At 34.6% G+C, this 19,564-nt stretch overlaps 1 protein-coding gene across 3 annotated transcripts in view; it reads right to left on the bottom strand.

Moving 5' to 3' along the window:
- Nucleotides 1-19,564, bottom strand: part of LOC149771685 (vacuolar protein sorting-associated protein 33A-like) — a 102,904-nt gene that overhangs the window by 5,968 nt on the left and 77,372 nt on the right. Inside the window, exons 13-16 of one of the 3 annotated variants that reach the window (XM_089948233.1) lie at nt 19,406-19,537; nt 18,751-18,919; nt 16,300-16,422; nt 11,488-11,613 (exon numbers count right to left, since the gene is read on the bottom strand). In XM_089948233.1, coding sequence (XP_089804359.1) covers nt 11,488-11,613; nt 16,300-16,422; nt 18,751-18,919; nt 19,406-19,537 — 550 coding nt within the window. The remainder of the gene's footprint in view (nt 1-11,487; nt 11,614-16,299; nt 16,423-18,750; nt 18,920-19,405; nt 19,538-19,564) is intronic. The other 2 variants (XM_089948232.1, XM_089948234.1) reach the window with 2 other exon arrangements.

The following is a 19,564-nucleotide window of genomic DNA, read 5'->3' as shown; positions in this document are numbered from 1 at the left end:
TAGCACAGACCTAACATAATAACCCCAATGAGATGAACAGTTAGCACAGACCCAACATAATAACCCCAATGAGATGAACAGTTAGCATAGATCTAACATAATAACCCAAATGAGATGAACAGTTAGCACAGGCCTCAAATAACCCAAATGAGATGAACAGTTAGCATAGACCTAACACAGTAACCCCAATGAGATGAACAGTCAGCATAGACCTAACATAATAACCCCAATGAGATGAACAGTTAGCATAGACCTAACATAATAACCCCAATGAGATAAACAGTCAGCATAGACCTAACATAATAACCCCAATGAGATGAACATTCAGCATAGACCTAACACAGTAACCCCAATGAGATGAACAGTCAGCATAGACCTAACATAATAACCCCAATGAGATGAACAGTCAGCATAGACCTAACATAATAACCCCAATGAGATGAACAGTCAGCATAGACCTAACATAATAACCCCAATGAGATGAACAATCAGCATAGATCTAACACAGTAACCCCAATGAGATGAACAGTCAGCATAGACCTAACATAATAACCCCAATGAGATGAACAGTTAGCATAGACCTAACATAATAACCCCAATGAGACGAACAGTCAGCATAAACCTAACATAATAACCCCAATGAGATGAACAATTAGCATAGACCTAACATAATAACCCAATGAGATGAACAGTTATCACAGGCCCAACATAATAACCCCAATGAGATGAACAGTTATCACAGGCCTAACAGAATAACCCCAATGAGATGAACAGTTAGCACAGGCCTCAAATAATCCCAATGAGATGAACAGTCAGCACAGGCCTCAAATAATCCAAATGAGATGAACAGTTAGCATAGACCTAACATAATAACTCCAATGAGATGAACAGTCAGCATAAACCTAACATAATAACCCCAATGAGATGAACAGTTAGCATAGACCTAACATAATAACCCCAATGAGATGAACAGTTATCACAGGCCCAACATAATAACCCCAATGAGATGAACAGTTATCACAGGCCTAACAGAATAACCCCAATGAGATGAACAGTTAGCACAGGCCTCAAATAATCCCAATGAGATGAACAGTCAGCACAGGCCTCAAATAACCCAAATGAGATGAACAGTTAGCATAGACCTAACATAATAACCCCAATGAGATGAACAGTTATCACAGGCCCAACATAATAACCCCAATGAGATGAACAGTTATCACAGGCCTAACAGAATAACCCCAATGAGATGAACAGTTAGCATAGACCTAACATAATAACCCCAATGAGATGAACAGTCAGCATAGACATAACATAATAACCCAAATGAGATGAACAGTTAGCATAGACCAAACATAATAACCCAAATGAGATGAACAGTTAGCACAGGCCTCAAATAATCCCAATGAGATGAACAGTTAGCATAGACCTAACATAATAACCCAAATGAGATGAACAGTCAGCATAGACCTAACATAATAACCCCAATGAGAGAACAGTTAGCATAGACCTAACATAATAACCCAAATGAGATGAACAGTTAGCACAGGCCTCAAATAATAACCCCAATGAGATGAACAGTTAGCACAGACCTCACATAATAAACCAAATGAGATGAACAATTATCAAAAACTTAACATAATAACCCAATGTCTGATAACAAGCCCATCTCCTATTTCTACAAAATCTGAACAAAACATTTTAAAAAATCTAATTGATGAATCCCTGCCCCCCCACTTTTTTCTCAAAAGAATTTACAATGCTTGTCCTGAGTTACTTGTGACTATAATAAAACAGCTGTGGGAATGAAGTACTGAACTATGTGAAAATTGTTTTTAAAAATCTTCACCTTTGTCACACATCAAAGCAACAATTTCCATTCACTTAATTGTATGCCTTGAGCTGTTCCAAGATACTGTCAGCGTTCGATAAAAATGGTAAATGGTGTCAAGGCAAAAAAATTAAAATAGATCTGAAACAAATGAAAATATTGTTTAGACTGTTTATGACCAACCAATGATAACAGTATTGTTCTTGAACCAATTGAGAAAATGGAAATTGTTGCTTCGATGCGTGAGGTAATGGTTACTTATAAGATAAAATGTATTTTATGCAGGAATGGTTGAAAACACAGCTGGTTATGTTTTAAAAAAGAAGTCAAACGAGAATGTGACAGTGAAGACACCGTTATGTTTTGCCATATATGTACAGAGGCTAAAATAAAAAACTCCATGACCAAATGTGCAAAAAGCAATAACTTTCAGAACAGTACACTTGCAAGGCAGGCTTGGTTGTCAGAACTCAAACTGCTGATTGAAGGGTCACAACACCAGGCAGATTTGAATGCTGGTTTACAAAAACATTCTTTTAAACAAAACATAGCAGTGAAAGTGCTACTTAAGTGTGTAAATTGGCTGACTGTAGAAGACATCTATTTTTTAAAATACAAATCTCTTCTTAATTTAATACATGACTTAATGGCTGAAGAAATTGATGCCATTGGCATTTTGAAGAATTGTCAATCAGTATGACTTGGCTACTACCTGTAATGAGTTACTGGTGAGCCTATCAAAAGTTAAGGATAATCTTATACGTGACCTTAATGACCAGCAAAAATCGTCATTTGTGACAGCAATGACAGATGCAAGCACTGACATAGCCAACAATAAACGCCTTATCATATATGCTCAGAATATTTCTGATGACACGAAACCATCAACAAGATATGTAACGAATATAGAATGTTCAGATGCTTCTGGCATGGGAAGTGCCTTATTGGCTTTAATCACATTATATAACAAATATTTTTGATTATTTTTTAAAAACTATGGAAAACTGATAATTGGCTTGAATAAGACTCATAGGTTTGGATTCTGACCCACTGTTTTCTGCCTTAATGAGTCAAATGACTTACATAAATCCATTTGTAGATAAAACTCTGAAGAAGTATAAAAAAATCTGCAATTCACTGTTCAATTCAAACAATTAAAGTGCATGTACAAGATGATTTAAGTAGTTCAGAGGCAAATTACCCTTGACAACTGCATACTTTGTGTACAATACAATCTACCATCTGTGATAAGTAAAGCTTCCATATCAAAACTTATTTTTTCAAAAATACCTAAAAATATTACTATAATATAAATATGCTAATCATAAACAGAGATATATCATATAATGCTGTCCTGTGGTCCCATTTTGAGCTGATGGTTTACATCATTATTCTCAAAGTACCATATATAGTCATGTATAAGTCAAGTTCAACTGTAAATAACATAGACCCTGATGTGCCATGAAATAATGTACTGGCAGATCAAAGTCTATGTTGTTTGTTTTATTGGTTACTCCTAACAACCAGCAGAGACCCAGATTCACTTGCACAATATATGAGGGGCAGATCTGGGTCTAGGCGGTTTATGATGGAATTGACTGATATGCAAATAATAGCATTTTTAGGTTTCTTCATGGAACTTAGTTCATATCTACCCATGTATGGCAAACATGAAATGTACTGGCAGGTCAGAGTCTATCATTCAGATCAGACCATGACCTGCTTTAAGCACCTGATGTAGGTATACACCCTTCACAGCTGGGTGCACACTAAAAACATAATTAAGTATAGTTATACCTCCCTATAGAACACCTCAATATAATGCATTCCATGATACAACACAGGCACAGTCATGGATTCCATTTTAAAGTGATCCCTCACAATAAAGCATCATGGCATAATACAATCCCTGATATAACACAGGTATAATCATAGATTCTATTATGCATTATACAGTGATGCCGCTCTATAAGCAGATGAGTATAACACATTCCCTAATACAACACAGGCATAGTCATGCATCCCATTATACAGTGATCCCTCACTATAAAGCAAGTCAGTGTAACACAATTCCTAATACAACACAGGCATAGTCATGCATCTCATTTTAGAATGATCCCTCACTATATAGCAAGTCAGTATAATACAATTCCTGATACAACACATGCATAATCATGGATTCCATTTTATAGTGATTCCTCACAATAAAACAAGTCAGTATGACACAATGCCTAATACTGATAAAACACAGGCATAGCCATGGATTCAGTTATACAGTGATCCCTCACAACAACACAAATCAGTAAACAAAATCCCAGATACAACACAGGTATAGTCATGGATCCCATTATACAGTGATCCCTCACAACAACACAAATCAGTAAACAAAATCCCAGACACAACACAGGTATAGTCATAGATCCCATTATACAGTGATCCCTCTCTATCAACAGACGAGTATATCATATTAATTGATACAACACAGGCATTATAAAGTCAAGGATACCTTTATACAATGAACCCTTGCTGTAAAGCAAGACAGTATGACACAAGTCCTGATACAACACAGGCATAGTCATGGATCCCATTATACAGTGATTCCTCACTATAAAGCAAGTCAGTCTGACACAATTCCTGATAAAATGCTGGGATAGTCGTGGATCCCATTATACAGTCATCCCTCACTATAAAACACCCCAGTATAACACAGTCACTAAATAATACAGGTACAGTCATGAATCCCATTGAACTGATTGAAACATACATTGTTCCTCAGCATAAAATGACCGTAATAATATAATATTCCATCTTTACAATACTGTCCATGGAGCCATAATGTACACCACCTTATAGTGAGACCAGTTTATAATGGCATACATTGTACATATAATGTTACTATTACATAATGAAGTTGAATCCATGACCATACATGCCTTGTAACAGGAATAGTGTTATATTGAATGTCCTTACAGCAAAGGAATGTTGTATTATGGCATACTTTATCCCTGAAGTGTCATAGTGAGGGAACACTTTGTTGTATATTTCCTGCTAAATGTGTATTCCGTTGCACTAAGTAGGTTTATGAAAATGAAAATAGTTTTCATCTTAATGTGATCTGCTTCATAACATTTTATTGAACTCTTGGACAAAGTATGTTTTGTGTGGTCTTCCCAATCTCTAACTTTTGTTTCTAGAGATGATTTCTTCAGGTTTCAATAAAACTGAATAAATGGTATTATACTACTACTAATAATAATAATAATTATCATCATCATCATCATCATCATCATCATCAAAATCATCATCTTAAGTCATTATTTCCTGCAAAATAAATGATGTTCATCATGCATGCATATCACAAGGTAAACTAACTGGCAAGAAGGTCAGCATGGCTCAATCATCACTGTACACAACCCATTCTTCATTAAAGTCTAAAGCATAAAGCGTGTGCAATGGTAAAGTGAAGTCTAAAGCAGGAAGAATGTGCACTTGCAAAGTGAAGTGTAAGGTGTAAAGCAAGTGCATTGGCAAAGTGAAGTGTAAGGTGTAAAGCAAGTGCATTGGCAAAGTGAAGTGTAAATCACTGTCATAGTGTAACTTTTAGATAATTTCTGCACCTGACCTAAAATATGTTCTATCTCAAAAAGTGTCTTTCACCCAACTGAAAATCATGTTAATATTTGGAACACAAAACATGTTTACAATCTTAAGAAACAGTAAATACATTTTCACAACCACCACATCACATAATGTAATCAATTCCACTGTTTGTACTATAAACATGAAGCAGAACAAAATAAAAATATAAAATGTTAAAATCTTGGAACTCTGTAAAATGTAATAAAGTAAAAGAATAAGGTAAGAATAGATAATCTTTAAAAGATATCCTCAAAATGAATTATAAAAGCTGAATTTCCTCATAAATCTTGCTGAGTGTGGTAACTTTCACCTTGTCACACAAGTATTTTGATGCACCCACCACCTGACAAAATCTAGGAATTGTTTGGGGAACAAAGTTAAACAAAATTTGAACATTTGTTTTATGGAATTCATTAAAAAAATGGGTGAAAACCTTAATAGTATTAAAACTGAAAAATAATGTACAGCAAAAGGTACACCTACAGCACAACGCTAATAATTGTACCAAGAAGTGTAAATAGAAAAAGGCACATCTAAATCACAACTCTAATAATTGTACCAAGAAGCTAAAATAGAAAAAGGCACATCTAAATCACAACTCTAATAATTGTAGAAAGTGTAAATAGAAAAAGGCACATCTAAATCACAACTCTAATAATTGTACCAAGAAGCTAAAATAGAAAAAGGCACATCTAAATCACAACTCTAATAATTGTACCAAGAAGTGTAAATAGAAAAAGGCACATCTAAATCACAACTCTAATAACTGAACCAAGAAGCTAACATAGAAAAAGGTACATCTAAATCACAACTCTAATAATTGTACCAAGAAGCTAAAATAGAAAAAGGCACATCTAAATCACAACTCTAATAATTGTACCAAGAAGTGTAAATAGAAAAAGGCACATCTAAATCACAACTCTAATAATTGAACCAAGAAGTGTAAACAGAAAAAGGCACATCTAAATCACAACTCTAATAATTGTACCAAGAAGTGTAAATAGAAAAAGGCACATCTAAATCACAACTCTAATAACTGAACCAAGAAGCTAAAATAGAAAAAGGCACATCTAAATCACAACTCTAATAATTGAACCAAGAAGTGTAAACAGAAAAAGGCACATCTAAATCACAACTCTAATAATTGTACCAAGAAGCAAACATAGAAAAAGGCACATCTAAATCACAACTCTAATAATTGAACCAAGAAGTGTAAATAGAAAAAGGCACATCTAAATCACAACTCTAATAACTGAACCAAGAAGCTAAAATAGAAAAAGGCACATCTAAATCACAACTCTAATAATTGTACCAAGAAGTGTAAATAGAAAAAGGCACATCTAAATCACAACTCTAATAATTGTACCAAGAAGTGTAAACAGAAAAAGGCACATCTAAATCACAACTCTAATAATTGAACCAAGAAGTGTAAATAGAAAAAGGCACATCTAAATCACAACTCTAATAACTGAACCAAGAAGCTAAAATAGAAAAAGGCACATCTAAATCACAACTCTAATAATTGAACCAAGAAGCTAAAATAGAAAAAGGCACATCTAAATCACAACTCTAATAATCGAACCAAGAAGTGTAAATAGAAAAAGGCACATCTAAATCACAACTCTAATAATTGAACCAAGAAGTGTAAACAGAAAAAGGCACATCTAAATCACAACTCTAATAATTGTACCAAGAAGTGTAAATAGAAAAAGGCACATCTAAATCACAACTCTAATAACTGAACCAAGAAGCTAAAATAGAAAAAGGCACATCTAAATCACAACTCTAATAATTGAACCAAGAAGTGTAAACAGAAAAAGGCACATCTAAATCACAACTCTAATAATTGTACCAAGAAGCAAACATAGAAAAAGGCACATCTAAATCACAACTCTAATAATTGAACCAAGAAGTGTAAATAGAAAAAGGCACATCTAAATCACAACTCTAATAACTGAACCAAGAAGCTAAAATAGAAAAAGGCACATCTAAATCACAACTCTAATAATTGTACCAAGAAGTGTAAATAGAAAAAGGCACATCTAAATCACAACTCTAATAATTGTACCAAGAAGTGTAAACAGAAAAAGGCACATCTAAATCACAACTCTAATAATTGAACCAAGAAGTGTAAATAGAAAAAGGCACATCTAAATCACAACTCTAATAACTGAACCAAGAAGCTAAAATAGAAAAAGGCACATCTAAATCACAACTCTAATAATTGAACCAAGAAGCTAAAATAGAAAAAGGCACATATAAATCACAACTCTAATAATTGAACCAAGAAGTGTAAATAGAAAAAGGCACATCTAAATCACAACTCTAATAACTGAACCAAGAAGCTAAAATAGAAAAAGGCACATCTAAATCACAACTCTACTAATTGTACCAAGAAGTGTAAACAGAAAAAGGCACATCTAAATCACAACTCTAATAATTGAACCAAGAAGCTAAAATAGAAAAAGGCACATCTAAATCACAACTCTAATAATTGAACCAAGAAGCTAAAATAGAAAAAGGCACATCTAAATCACAACTCTAATAATTGAACCAAGAAGTGTAAATAGAAAAAGGCACATCTAAATCACAACTCTAATAATTGTACCAAGAAGCTAAAATAGAAAAAGGCACATCTAAATCACAACTCTAATAATTGAACCAAGAAGCTAAAATAGAAAAAGGCACATCTAAATCACAACTCTAATAATTGTACCAAGAAGCTAAAATAGAAAAAGGCACATCTAAATCACAACTCTAATAATTGTACCAAGAAGCTAAAATAGAAAAAGGTACATCTAAATCACAACTCTAATAATTGTACCAAGAAGTGTAAATAGAAAAAGGCACATCTAAATCACAACTCTAATAATTGTACCAAGAAGTGTAAATAGAAAAAGGCACATCTAAATCACAACTCTAATAATTGTACCAAGAAGTGTAAATAGAAAAAGGCACATCTAAATCACAACTCTAATAACTGAACCAAGAAGCTAAAATAGAAAAAGGCACATCTAAAACACAACTCTAATAATTGTACCAAGAAGTGTAAATAGAAAAAGGCACATCTAAATCACAACTCTAATAACTGAGCCAAGAAGCTAAAATAGAAAAAGGCACATCTAAATCACAACTCTAATAACTGAACCAAGAAGCTAAAATAGAAAAAGGCACATCTAAATCACAACTCTAATAATTGTACCAAGAAGTGTAAATAGAAAAAGGCACATCTAAATCACAACTCTAATAATTGTACCAAGAAGTGTAAATAGAAAAAGGCACATCTAAATCACAACTCTAATAATTGTACCAAGAAGTGTAAATAGAAAAAGGCACATCTAAATCACAACTCTAATAATTGTACCAAGAAGTGTAAATAGAAAAAGGCACATCTAAATCACAACTCTAATAATTGAACCAAGAAGCTAACATAGAAAAAGGTACGTCTAAATCACAACTCTAATAATTGTACCAAGAAGCTAAAATAGAAAAAGGCACATCTAAATCACAACTCTAATAACTGTACCAAGAAGCTAAAATAGAAAAAGGCACATCTAAATCACAACTCTAATAATTGAACCAAGAAGCTAAAATAGAAAAAGGCACATCTAAATCACAACTCTAATAATTGTACCAAGAAGTGTAAATAGAAAAAGGCACATCTAAATCACAACTCTAATAACTGAGCCAAGAAGCTAAAATAGAAAAAGGCACATCTAAATCACAACTCTAATAATTGTACCAAGAAGTGTAAATAGAAAAAGGCACATCTAAATCACAACTCTAATAACTGAACCAAGAAGTTAACATAGAAAAAGGCACATCTAAATCACAACTCTAATAATTGTACCAAGAAGTGTAAATATAAAAAGGCACATCTGCAATGTAAACGGTATAGACCCTGCAAATCAGTGCCCATGTAAGAGTGCCCTTCTTTATGACAGTGATCAAGCAAGCTATAGAATCATTGGCATTTTAATGTGTGTGTGTGTATGATTTGGATTTTTAACATAGCTTTAACAATTTTTCAGTCATATTGCTACGATGTCTGCAGTGTGGCAGTTTATAGTGATGTCTAGCACTAGGGCATCATGCCGCAGGCATGTAGCATTATGTCCCACCCTGTCACATTATCCTGACACCAGGCCAACCAGTCCTAACACTAACCTCTTAATGCTGAATGCCAAGCAAGGCAGTTGATAGTATCATTTCTGTTAATAAGTCCAATTAGGCCACCAGAGCAGTTGCATTTTAATTGAGGTCTCTTTATATTGAGGGATGGTTATACACAGCAGAGTCAAAACAGAACATTTAAAAAAATTGTATATTTAATAATGTGAAACTATGAAACATTAAGTTCTCAACAGCTGAGACCAAAATGCAAATGAAATAAATTTAGCTGCAATAGTAGAACAAGGATATGAAATCCATAAAAAATATTTGTGTTATGAGAGGGGCTCTGACATAATGATGAGCCTTACAGTGAGTGCCAGTATAATTACTTGAAACCATATGTGAAGTGAACATCATGGATCTGGTTACACATTATGTAACAGCAGATATAAACGCATCTTCTGTGCAAAGTTAAGCAGGCTGGTACAAGTGAGAGCGATATAAATCTGCATTTTAACTAAAAATGATAAGAAATATTTTATAAGACAATGATAAAGGAAGGAAAAATTTACTAATGCACGTTCCAGAGAATGTGGGTCTTGAATATATAGAATTATAATGTTAATGCCGAGCACTGACTTAAAAAGGAATCAAAGTGCGGATGTAAAAAACTTGCTTTAAGGCAACTCACTATCCTAAGATTCTATTACTAGTGCTATCCATAATAACCACCTGGGCAATTAAGGCTGCATGTACTTGGCATAATTCTTAATGGGGACACACACAAATAGGTAAAATAAAACATACATGTCTTCTTTCTTTACTTCCTTTCATTTTATTGGGGTCATTTAATAAGAATGCTATATAGTAGCATTGGAAATGTTTACACTATACATTGGAGTGTTTCACTGTGCTTCTTTCTAAGGATCACTGGAAACAAATTTCATAATCAGCAGAATCATGTAAAACTTGTGTGGGTACTTCAAACACAAATAGCATAGATAAGTTGGTCATACTTGTGGCCTGTTATTCTTATTGACCAGACAAGTGGTTAGAAATACACAAATACAAAACAGGATCAACAAATTAGCATTTTATATTTTTGTTTTCATGAATTTTCAGATTGTACTTTTGTGCTGTGCCCTTCCTACCATGTCTTGAATTATGTATACAAAATTAGCCTACTTCCTCCTTTTGTCTTGAATCAGGTACACACAATTAGCCATAATGACTCCTTTTGTCTTGAATCAGGTACACACAATTAGCCATAATGACTCCTTTTGTCTTGAATCAGGTATACAAAATCAGCTCTACCTAATCCTTTTGTCTAGAATCAGGTACATAAAATTAGCCCTACCTACTCCTTTTGTCTTGAATCAGGTATGCAAAATTATCCCTAATGAATCCTTGTCTTGAATCATGTATACAAAATTAGCCCTACCTACTTCTTTTGTCTTGAATCAGGTACATAAAATTAGCCCTACCTACTCCTTTTGTCTTGAATCAGGTATGCAAAATTAGCCCTACTGAATCCTTGTCTTGAATCATGTATACAAAATTAGCCCTACCTACTTCTTTTGTCTTGAATAATGTATACAAAATTAGCCCTACCTACTTCTTTTGTCTTGAATCATGTATACAAAATTAGCCCTACCTACTTCTTTTGTCTTAAATCAGGTATACAAAATTAGCCCAACCTACTCCTTTTGTCTTGAATCATATATACAAAATCAGCCCTACCTTCTAATTTTGTTTTGAATCAAGTATAAAAAATAGCCCTAAATACACCTTTTTATCTTGAATCAGGTATATAAATTTTAAAGAAAATGAAAAAACTTGAGGTGAGGAAAGGAAAGGCAATGCATTAAGGCTGTTTTGCTGATTTGAGGAGAAAGACATGTACTAACAGATTACCGCTGTGCCATGGTAGAATTGTGAATCAACCAGAATGGTGTTTGGATCCGAATGCAAGAGGGTTTTAAACAAAGTGTTACCACTGACCAACTTAGTAGTAGCAATAAGATAATCTGTGCCTGGAAAAAATATACTTGTGTTCAATATCACAAGAATTGATTATTGTGTGAACACTGGATACATCTGTATTCATACAGTTATTGTGTGAACAGCAATGATACATATTTATTTATATGTTATTATGTGAACACTGACGATACATTTTTATTCATACAATTAATGTGTGAACACTGGATACATTTGTATTCATACAGTACAAGTTTTCATAGATTTTATGGTAGTTACAAACTAAAAATATAAAGACCAAAAATATGTGAATAACAAATGTTGCCATCCAGCCCCATACGAGGTATACACACTAATGAATAAACTGTTTGTTTTGTAAAGCCACAAAAAATAGTGCCAATGAAAATCAATGAATTCACAGCATTCATTTTATCTGGGTTTGTCCTTGCTCCACAAGGTCATAACTTGGAAAACATTTAGTTCCTCACTCAGTGGAGCTGTCACTCAAAGAAGCTATGGTGGCTCAGCATTGTACTCTTGACCAGAAGGTTCCAGGTTTGATTCCCACCATCTGGTCACGACTGGATCCCCATTAGTAAAAATGGATCTTGATCATAATCAAATTCAACTGAAATTTTAATAATACAAGATTACATACCAAATCTGATAAAAAATAAGGCTTATAGAGTGTTCACAAGCTCAGCCAATCAGATGCATGATTGCCTCATTAACATGCATGCATGCTAAATATAACTTAAGTCATCACAGAGGTCTTGATGATAAAGTCTAGATACCAAATCAGTTTAAAAAAGTCTTATGAGCAAAATGCATTTCAGATTTGAGTATGAGGTGTCTGTTGCTCAGAACTTAACAGACCTGAAATCACATGCCAAATTTGATGAAGATCTGATCACAAATATGGCCTCTAGAGTGTTCACAAGTCCAGCAAATTAGATAAAAGAGCACCTCATTAATTGATGTTACTCGTTATATCAATTATAGAAAACAATTCAAAATTCTCACAATATTTGTTTTTTGTCCTTGCAAATTTTGTGTGTTAACCAGATTTGGCTGTCAGGACCCAGTAACCTAGGTTCAACATTGGTAACATTAAATAAGAAATGCGACACTGTGACACTTATTGTATATAAAGATGACATAAGAAAACATGCCACACTAGAAGCAAAATTTTGTTTAATAGAAGCTATTTGAACCAGATTATCAGTTTATCAAATCCTCAGATACCCAGGCTTGATGAACTCTACTTCTCTACATTCATATGGGCCAGTGAACTTAACTTCTATGTCAGGGTTAATGAACTACATTTTGATGCATTCATCAGGGTTAATAACTACACCCTGATGCATTCATCAGGGTTAATAACTACACCCTGATGCATTCATCAGGGTTAATGAACTACACCCTGATGCATTCATCAGGGTTAATGAACTACACCTTGATGCATTCATCAGGCTTAATGAACTAGACTTTAATGCATACATCAGGCTCAATGAACTAGACTTTAATGCATACATCAGGCTTAATGAACTAGACTTTAATGCATACATCTTGGTTAATGAACTAGACTTCTATGCATACATCTTGGTTAACTCATCAACCCCTGAAGGTTTGTATCGTTTTTGCCTGAAATGCGAGTAGGAAACACATTTTGTGAGCTATTTCTAAATACATCCTAATACATCGAATTTCCATATATTAATACATCGGATTTCCATTAACCTAATGCCTAGCTGTGTTAGAAACATCATTTTTCATTGGCTATTTCGCTTGCGCATGAGCAGATGGGTAAAGGTTGGAGTTCTTTTTTTTAATTGCTTAACAGATTCATCATTTTTGTATCGAGACCACTCTTTATTTCAAATGCCCATATTATCCTACTTTTTGCAAAGGTTCATCTCTCTGTGTGCAGTTCAGACCAGTCTGCCTTAGATCTGAGGCCAAAAAGTCATAAAATCTAAACACAAAATCCGATTCTGACCATGGGCAAATTTTGGATGGAAAAAAATTGAGTCCAAAAAATCAGGTTTTTCCCTCTGTATTTTGTAGTGTAACTAGAACTTCCAGATTATTTGGTTTCAATGTAGAGCTACATCTGTCTACCTTTTTATAATATCACTCACTTTAGTGTGTCATACATGACCTTGATGCTACAGAGCTCAACAGTAGGCTACTAACTCCTGCCACGTAAATGTGGCGCTAGGGGTTATTGAGTTAATGATCTAGACTTCTATGCATTCATCTTTGTTAGTGAACTCTACTCCCATGCCTTCATTAGGGTTAATGAACTCCATTTCTATACATTCTGTACATTCCTAAGGGCTGCTGATGTCTACTTCTATGCATTTATCTGGGTCAATGAAGTCTACTTCTATGTATTCATCAGGGTCAATGAACTCTACTTCTCTGCATTAATCAGTCAATGAACTCTACTTCTGTGCATTAATCAGGGTCAATGAACTCTACTTTTATGCATTCATCAGGGTCAATGAACTCTACTTCTCTGCATTCATCAGAGTCAATGAACTCTACTTCTGTGTATTAATCAGGGTCAATGAACTCTACTTTTATGCATTCATCAGGATCAATGAACTTTACTTCTATGTATTTATCAAGGTCAATGAACTCTACTTCTATGTATTCATCAGGGTCAATGAACTCTACTTCTCTGCATTCATCAGAGTCAATGAACTCTACTTCTGTGCATTAATCAGGGTCAATGAACTCTACTTCTATGCATTCACCAGGGTCAATGAACTCTACTTCTATGCATTCATCAGGGTCAATGAACTCTACTTCTATGCATTAATCAGGGTCAATGAACTCTACTGCTATGCATTCATCAGGGTCAATGAACTCTACTTCTATGCATTAATCAGGGTCAATGAACTCTACTTCTATGCATTAATCAGGGGCAATGAACTCTACTTCTATGCATTCCTCAGGATCAATGAACTCTACTTTTATGCATTCATCAGGGTCAATGAACTCTACTTCTATGCATTAATCAGGGTCAATGAACTCTACTTCTATGCATTCCTCAGGATCAATGAACTCTACTGCTATGCATTCATCAGGGTCAATGAACTCTACTGCTATGCATTAATCACGGTCAATGAACTCTACTTCTATGCATTAATCAGGGTCAATGAACTCTACTTCTATGCATTAATCAATTAATCAGGATCAATGAACTCTACTTCTATGCATTCATCAGGGCTGATGAACTCTACTTCTATGCATTCATTAGGGTCAATAACTCTACTTCTATGCATTCATTAGGGTCAATGAACTCTACTTCTATGCATTCATTAGGGTCAATGAACTCTACTTCTATGCATTAATCAGGGTCAATGAACTCTACTTCTATGCATTCATCAGAGTCAATGAACTCTACTTCTATGCATTAATTAGGGTCAATGAACTCTACTTCTATGCATTAATCAGGGTCAATGAACTCTACTTCTATGCATTCCTCAGGATCAATGAACTCTACTTTTATGCATTCATTAGGGTCAATGAACTCTACTGCTATGCATTAATCAGGGTCAATGAACTCTACTTCTATGCATTAATCAGGGTCAATGAACTCTACTTCTATGCATTAATCAATTAATCAGGATCAATGAACTCTATTTCTATGCATTCATCAGGGCTGATGAACTCTACTTCTATGCATTCATTAGGGTCAATGAACTCTACTTCTATGCATTCATTAGGGTCAATGAACTCTACTTCTATGCATTCATCAGAGTCAATGAACTCTACTTCTATGCATTAATTAGGGTCAATGAACTCTACTTCTATGCATTAATCAGGGTCAATGAACTCTACTTCTATGCATTAATCATGGTCAATGAACTCTACTTCTATGCATTAATCAGGGTCAATGAACTCTACTTCTATGCATTAATCAGGGTCAATGAACTCTACTTCTATGCATTAATCAGGGTCAATGAACTCTACTTCTATGCATTCACCAGGGTCAATGAACTCTACTTCTATGCATTAATCAGGGTCAATGAACTACTACTTTGCATTCCTCAGGGTCAATGAACTCTACTTCTATGCATTAATCAACAAACTTGACTTCTGCACATTCCTAAAGGCTGATGTCTACTTCTCTAGATTCATCTGGGCTGAAGAACTCGACTTCTATGCATTCATCAGTTCTGGGAACATGGACCAGCAAATCCTCCATTTACATAAATATTCATAAGATGGCACAGACAATTGATTATCCAAACAGTTCTTGCATAGTAAACTTCACGCTCATTTTTCAGTGCAATAAGAAAAAACAGATATACTAGATACAAATGGTGCCAATTTTTAAGTGAGTAAAGTGCAAACAATTGTGTTTGATTGATTGTTGTCTTCATCTAGTTAAAGAATGACCAAGTGGTCACTGAGGCAATTTTAATTTCCTGAACAGTTTTTGTATAGTATCCAATGAGATCAATCAAATGGTTTTAAGAATTATTGATGAGACCACTTCTTAATGGATGAATGATGAGAAGCAGTGTTCATTGCGTTGGGTTTCCAGGATGGATTATATGTCAAATTTTTTTTCAAATTTGTGTAACTTATTCAAACTCCCATTTCTCCAAACGTTTTGTGTCCCTAAAGGGTTTCAGATAAACAAAACTCAACTGTATTAGTATGGAAGACAACATGCAAATATCTGAGCTGATACACAAGTCCAAAGACATATGCATGCTTACCATCATCCTGTTGTGCTAAATATCTAAGGGCAGATACTTCTGCAAACGTAACTCCTCCCAAGAAAAAGACTAGTGTTACTTTCTGATCAGCCATACTGGAATGTGATGAGGAAACTGAACCTCCTACAAACAAATAAAAAAAATCACTTATACATGTCATAAAAAAGACCATCAAGCATGCAATCAGAGAAATCCATGTGACTAATCATCAAAAAAGAGCCTTTTATTTACAAAAGTACCTGTCACAGGAGTTACGTCATTATCACATATCAATTGGAAATCACCAAGATGCATCAAGACAATTGCTGATAAGCTGACCATTGAGAATCAGCAATCTTGGCATATTTTATTGAACCAGAAAGTCAGCCTGGCAGTTTTATTTGCCAGCATACTGATTCTGAGGCAGCCTACTCACACATTGCCTGTGACTAAGTTAGGACTTGAAAGTCAGCATATCATGTTAGCTTACAAATAGTATTAACGAAAAGCAACTGATAACAGAGAAAAATATAAATATTTCTACCCTATTTGTTAACAAGCATTCACACTATTGAGTCTGCATAAGAAATGCAAGAGTGACCATGACACCATGACAAGGACTATAAGAAAGGCTGCAGATTTTGTTGTTGTCTTTACAGGGTTTAACACCATTTTTAAGCACAAGATAGGCTATACATGGTGGCCAGTATAAATGGTTGGAACAGAACACTGGGAAAACCCCAGAAAGAACCACTGACCCACGAGACGGTACCTGTAACTGCAGATTTTGATGGCTGTATTTTGAAATGATTGATAAATGACTGAAATTGTGGGCATTTAAGTAGCAGAAGCATGGGAGATACATATCAGTGTTAAATGCCAAGTTCACAGAATATAAAATTTCAAAACATAAAGCATTATGAACTGAACATGATGTTTCTCTATCCAATACTTTTTTACACTTGCCCTTGAGCAAGCACCTTACAAACTCACAAACTCATGCTTACTGGAGCTGCATCTTACCTGTCCTGGGTATCAAAGCAAGTGGATTTATTCAGCTGTGATATATATAATATGGAAAAATGTCATGAACTAAACATAAATATTTGAAGGGTCAGTGAGACCTCTCTTTGCGATATGGATGTGATATTTACTAAGATGCATTCCCTCCAGTATAGGTAGATTAACATCTAAACAGTATGCCCAAAACCCAGCAATCATAAGCAAAATGCAATAACTTACTCAAAGTCAGTAAAAGATAAAACATAGGTCTCAGTGAGCTTCTCTGGTAGTAAGAGACTGGTACTAACAAAGAGGCATATCATCATCAATTTTATGATTATAGCATGAACAGTGCTTGAGAAATGAATAACACCAAATGTAATCCAAGTCAGTGAAGTGCAAATATTGGTTACAATGTCCTATTTCTACAACCTGCTCATCAAGATGCATCCCTTCCCAAAACTATATAATTATAGATAGGACATCATGCATATAATCTACACAAAGAGAGCTGGTCATAAGTATAATGCAGAAACTCTGTGTAAGCCAGTAATACATGAAATATAAGTCACAGCAACCTTCTATTGTAAGGATGTTACTAAATGAGAGTTCATCAAAATGCATCCCTCACCAAGCTTCGTGATTCCAAGTACAAAAGTATGTATATAGCATACACAAATAATGTATATGTATCAATAAAGTCAGTCACCATAGCGCCCTCCCTACGGGGTGGGCTCTGTGAAACCATCTTGAAAATGTTACCCTGGATATAAAAAGAACATTTGACATGCAGTGAGGCTGTACATATGTATATGCCTTTATATGTGTGGCAATATCATTGGGTAGTACAACAGTTCTCCTCCACTTCAAAAAGCCAATAAGTAATAATTCCTATTTTCAATGCCAACATTTGTTTGTTTAAAGAGAGGTAGAATATCACTACAAGCTCAATTAGAGTTTCAGAAATTTTACATTTTATTTTTCAAGTAGTGACTTTAAAAAAACAATGAAGTTGTGTATTTCCAGTCACAGAAACACTTTAAAAAAAATAATGTTCACCAAGAAATTCTGGAATAAAATTCATGAAGCACGTTGTGCAAATAACAGCATTATGAATATCAATTAAAGTTACACTAAATTCAGATATAAACAAATGTCAATCTGTACAAAGACAGAAAGCAAGCCTACTTTGCAACTGTAAAGGTTAAAGCCTTTCCAGGACCTACAAGTAGCCCATAATTCTCAATCTAATTGAATTTCATAACTTGAAACAAATGACAGTGCATGACATACTTCCCTTGGATATGGTGCCAGTCCATTGGAGAGTGCTACTTCCCATTTACAGCTGGATTAAGTGGTACAAGGAAGATTATCTCTTACCAAAGGTTTACATCTCCAATTTTAATTGCAATAGTCAATTCAATAAAAAAAGTTCTGAGGATAGGATTGTAAGATTAAGCTAATACTTACTCCTCTTTCTAAGGGCCACTGGAATTTGTTGAATCTCTTCAATGGTAGCCCCAGGCAATTGGTTAAGGACCTCAGTAATGCTTCGCCAACCTGGTCTGGCCAACTGCTGGGCCAACCTCACACTCAGGGGTGCATAACCACTGTACACATAGGATATGTCATTGGGAGCCTTGAATGAATGATGGCATAATCTTAATATTAACCACATTTATTTGCCAAAGTTACAACTAATAGACTGGTACCTGTCATAGTTCACTATACCAATAAACAGTTCTGCCATCTTAAGTACAGAAAATACAATGGGTGAGAACCACAACTGGTTTGTATACAATTTTACAAGACAGACATTCACGAGTCCATTACTCCTATGCTTAAAAGTGTTATTTACTCAAATTTTTATTAGAAATTCCCTCTGACACCCTATATCTGATTGCATGCTATGTTTAATGAATTTAAAATGTATAATTTAAATCAGTTATGAAAGCAGCTTCCTGCATTTATACTGTTCAAGGAGAAAAATAAATTTTTAAGTCTAATGAGGCAAGGTTTGAGGCTCTAACTTCACAATACTTAATTTTACCAAATATTCATAACCTGACATGGTGATGACAAAAATGTAAACAGCGAAAGATGACCATAATTCGGGCTTCATTACCATTTCATTGACATCATCTACTGTTAATTTCAGAGTCTTACGGATGACGTTATAATTCCTTGTTGAGTGGGGTCGTAACAGTCCTGCCTTCTCCAAATTCATCAGGGTAATCATATGTTGAAAGCCGTATGTCTAGAAAACAGAAAAGCAATCTTCTGA

This window comes from Sinohyriopsis cumingii, unplaced genomic scaffold (assembly GCF_028554795.1).
Source record: "Sinohyriopsis cumingii isolate HCF-2022 unplaced genomic scaffold, ASM2855479v2 utg001727l, whole genome shotgun sequence".
In the NCBI taxonomy this organism is placed as follows: domain Eukaryota; kingdom Metazoa; phylum Mollusca; class Bivalvia; order Unionida; family Unionidae; genus Sinohyriopsis; species Sinohyriopsis cumingii.
Note: the sequence above shows the minus strand (reverse complement) of the source record. Positions and strands in the feature narration are given on the sequence as shown.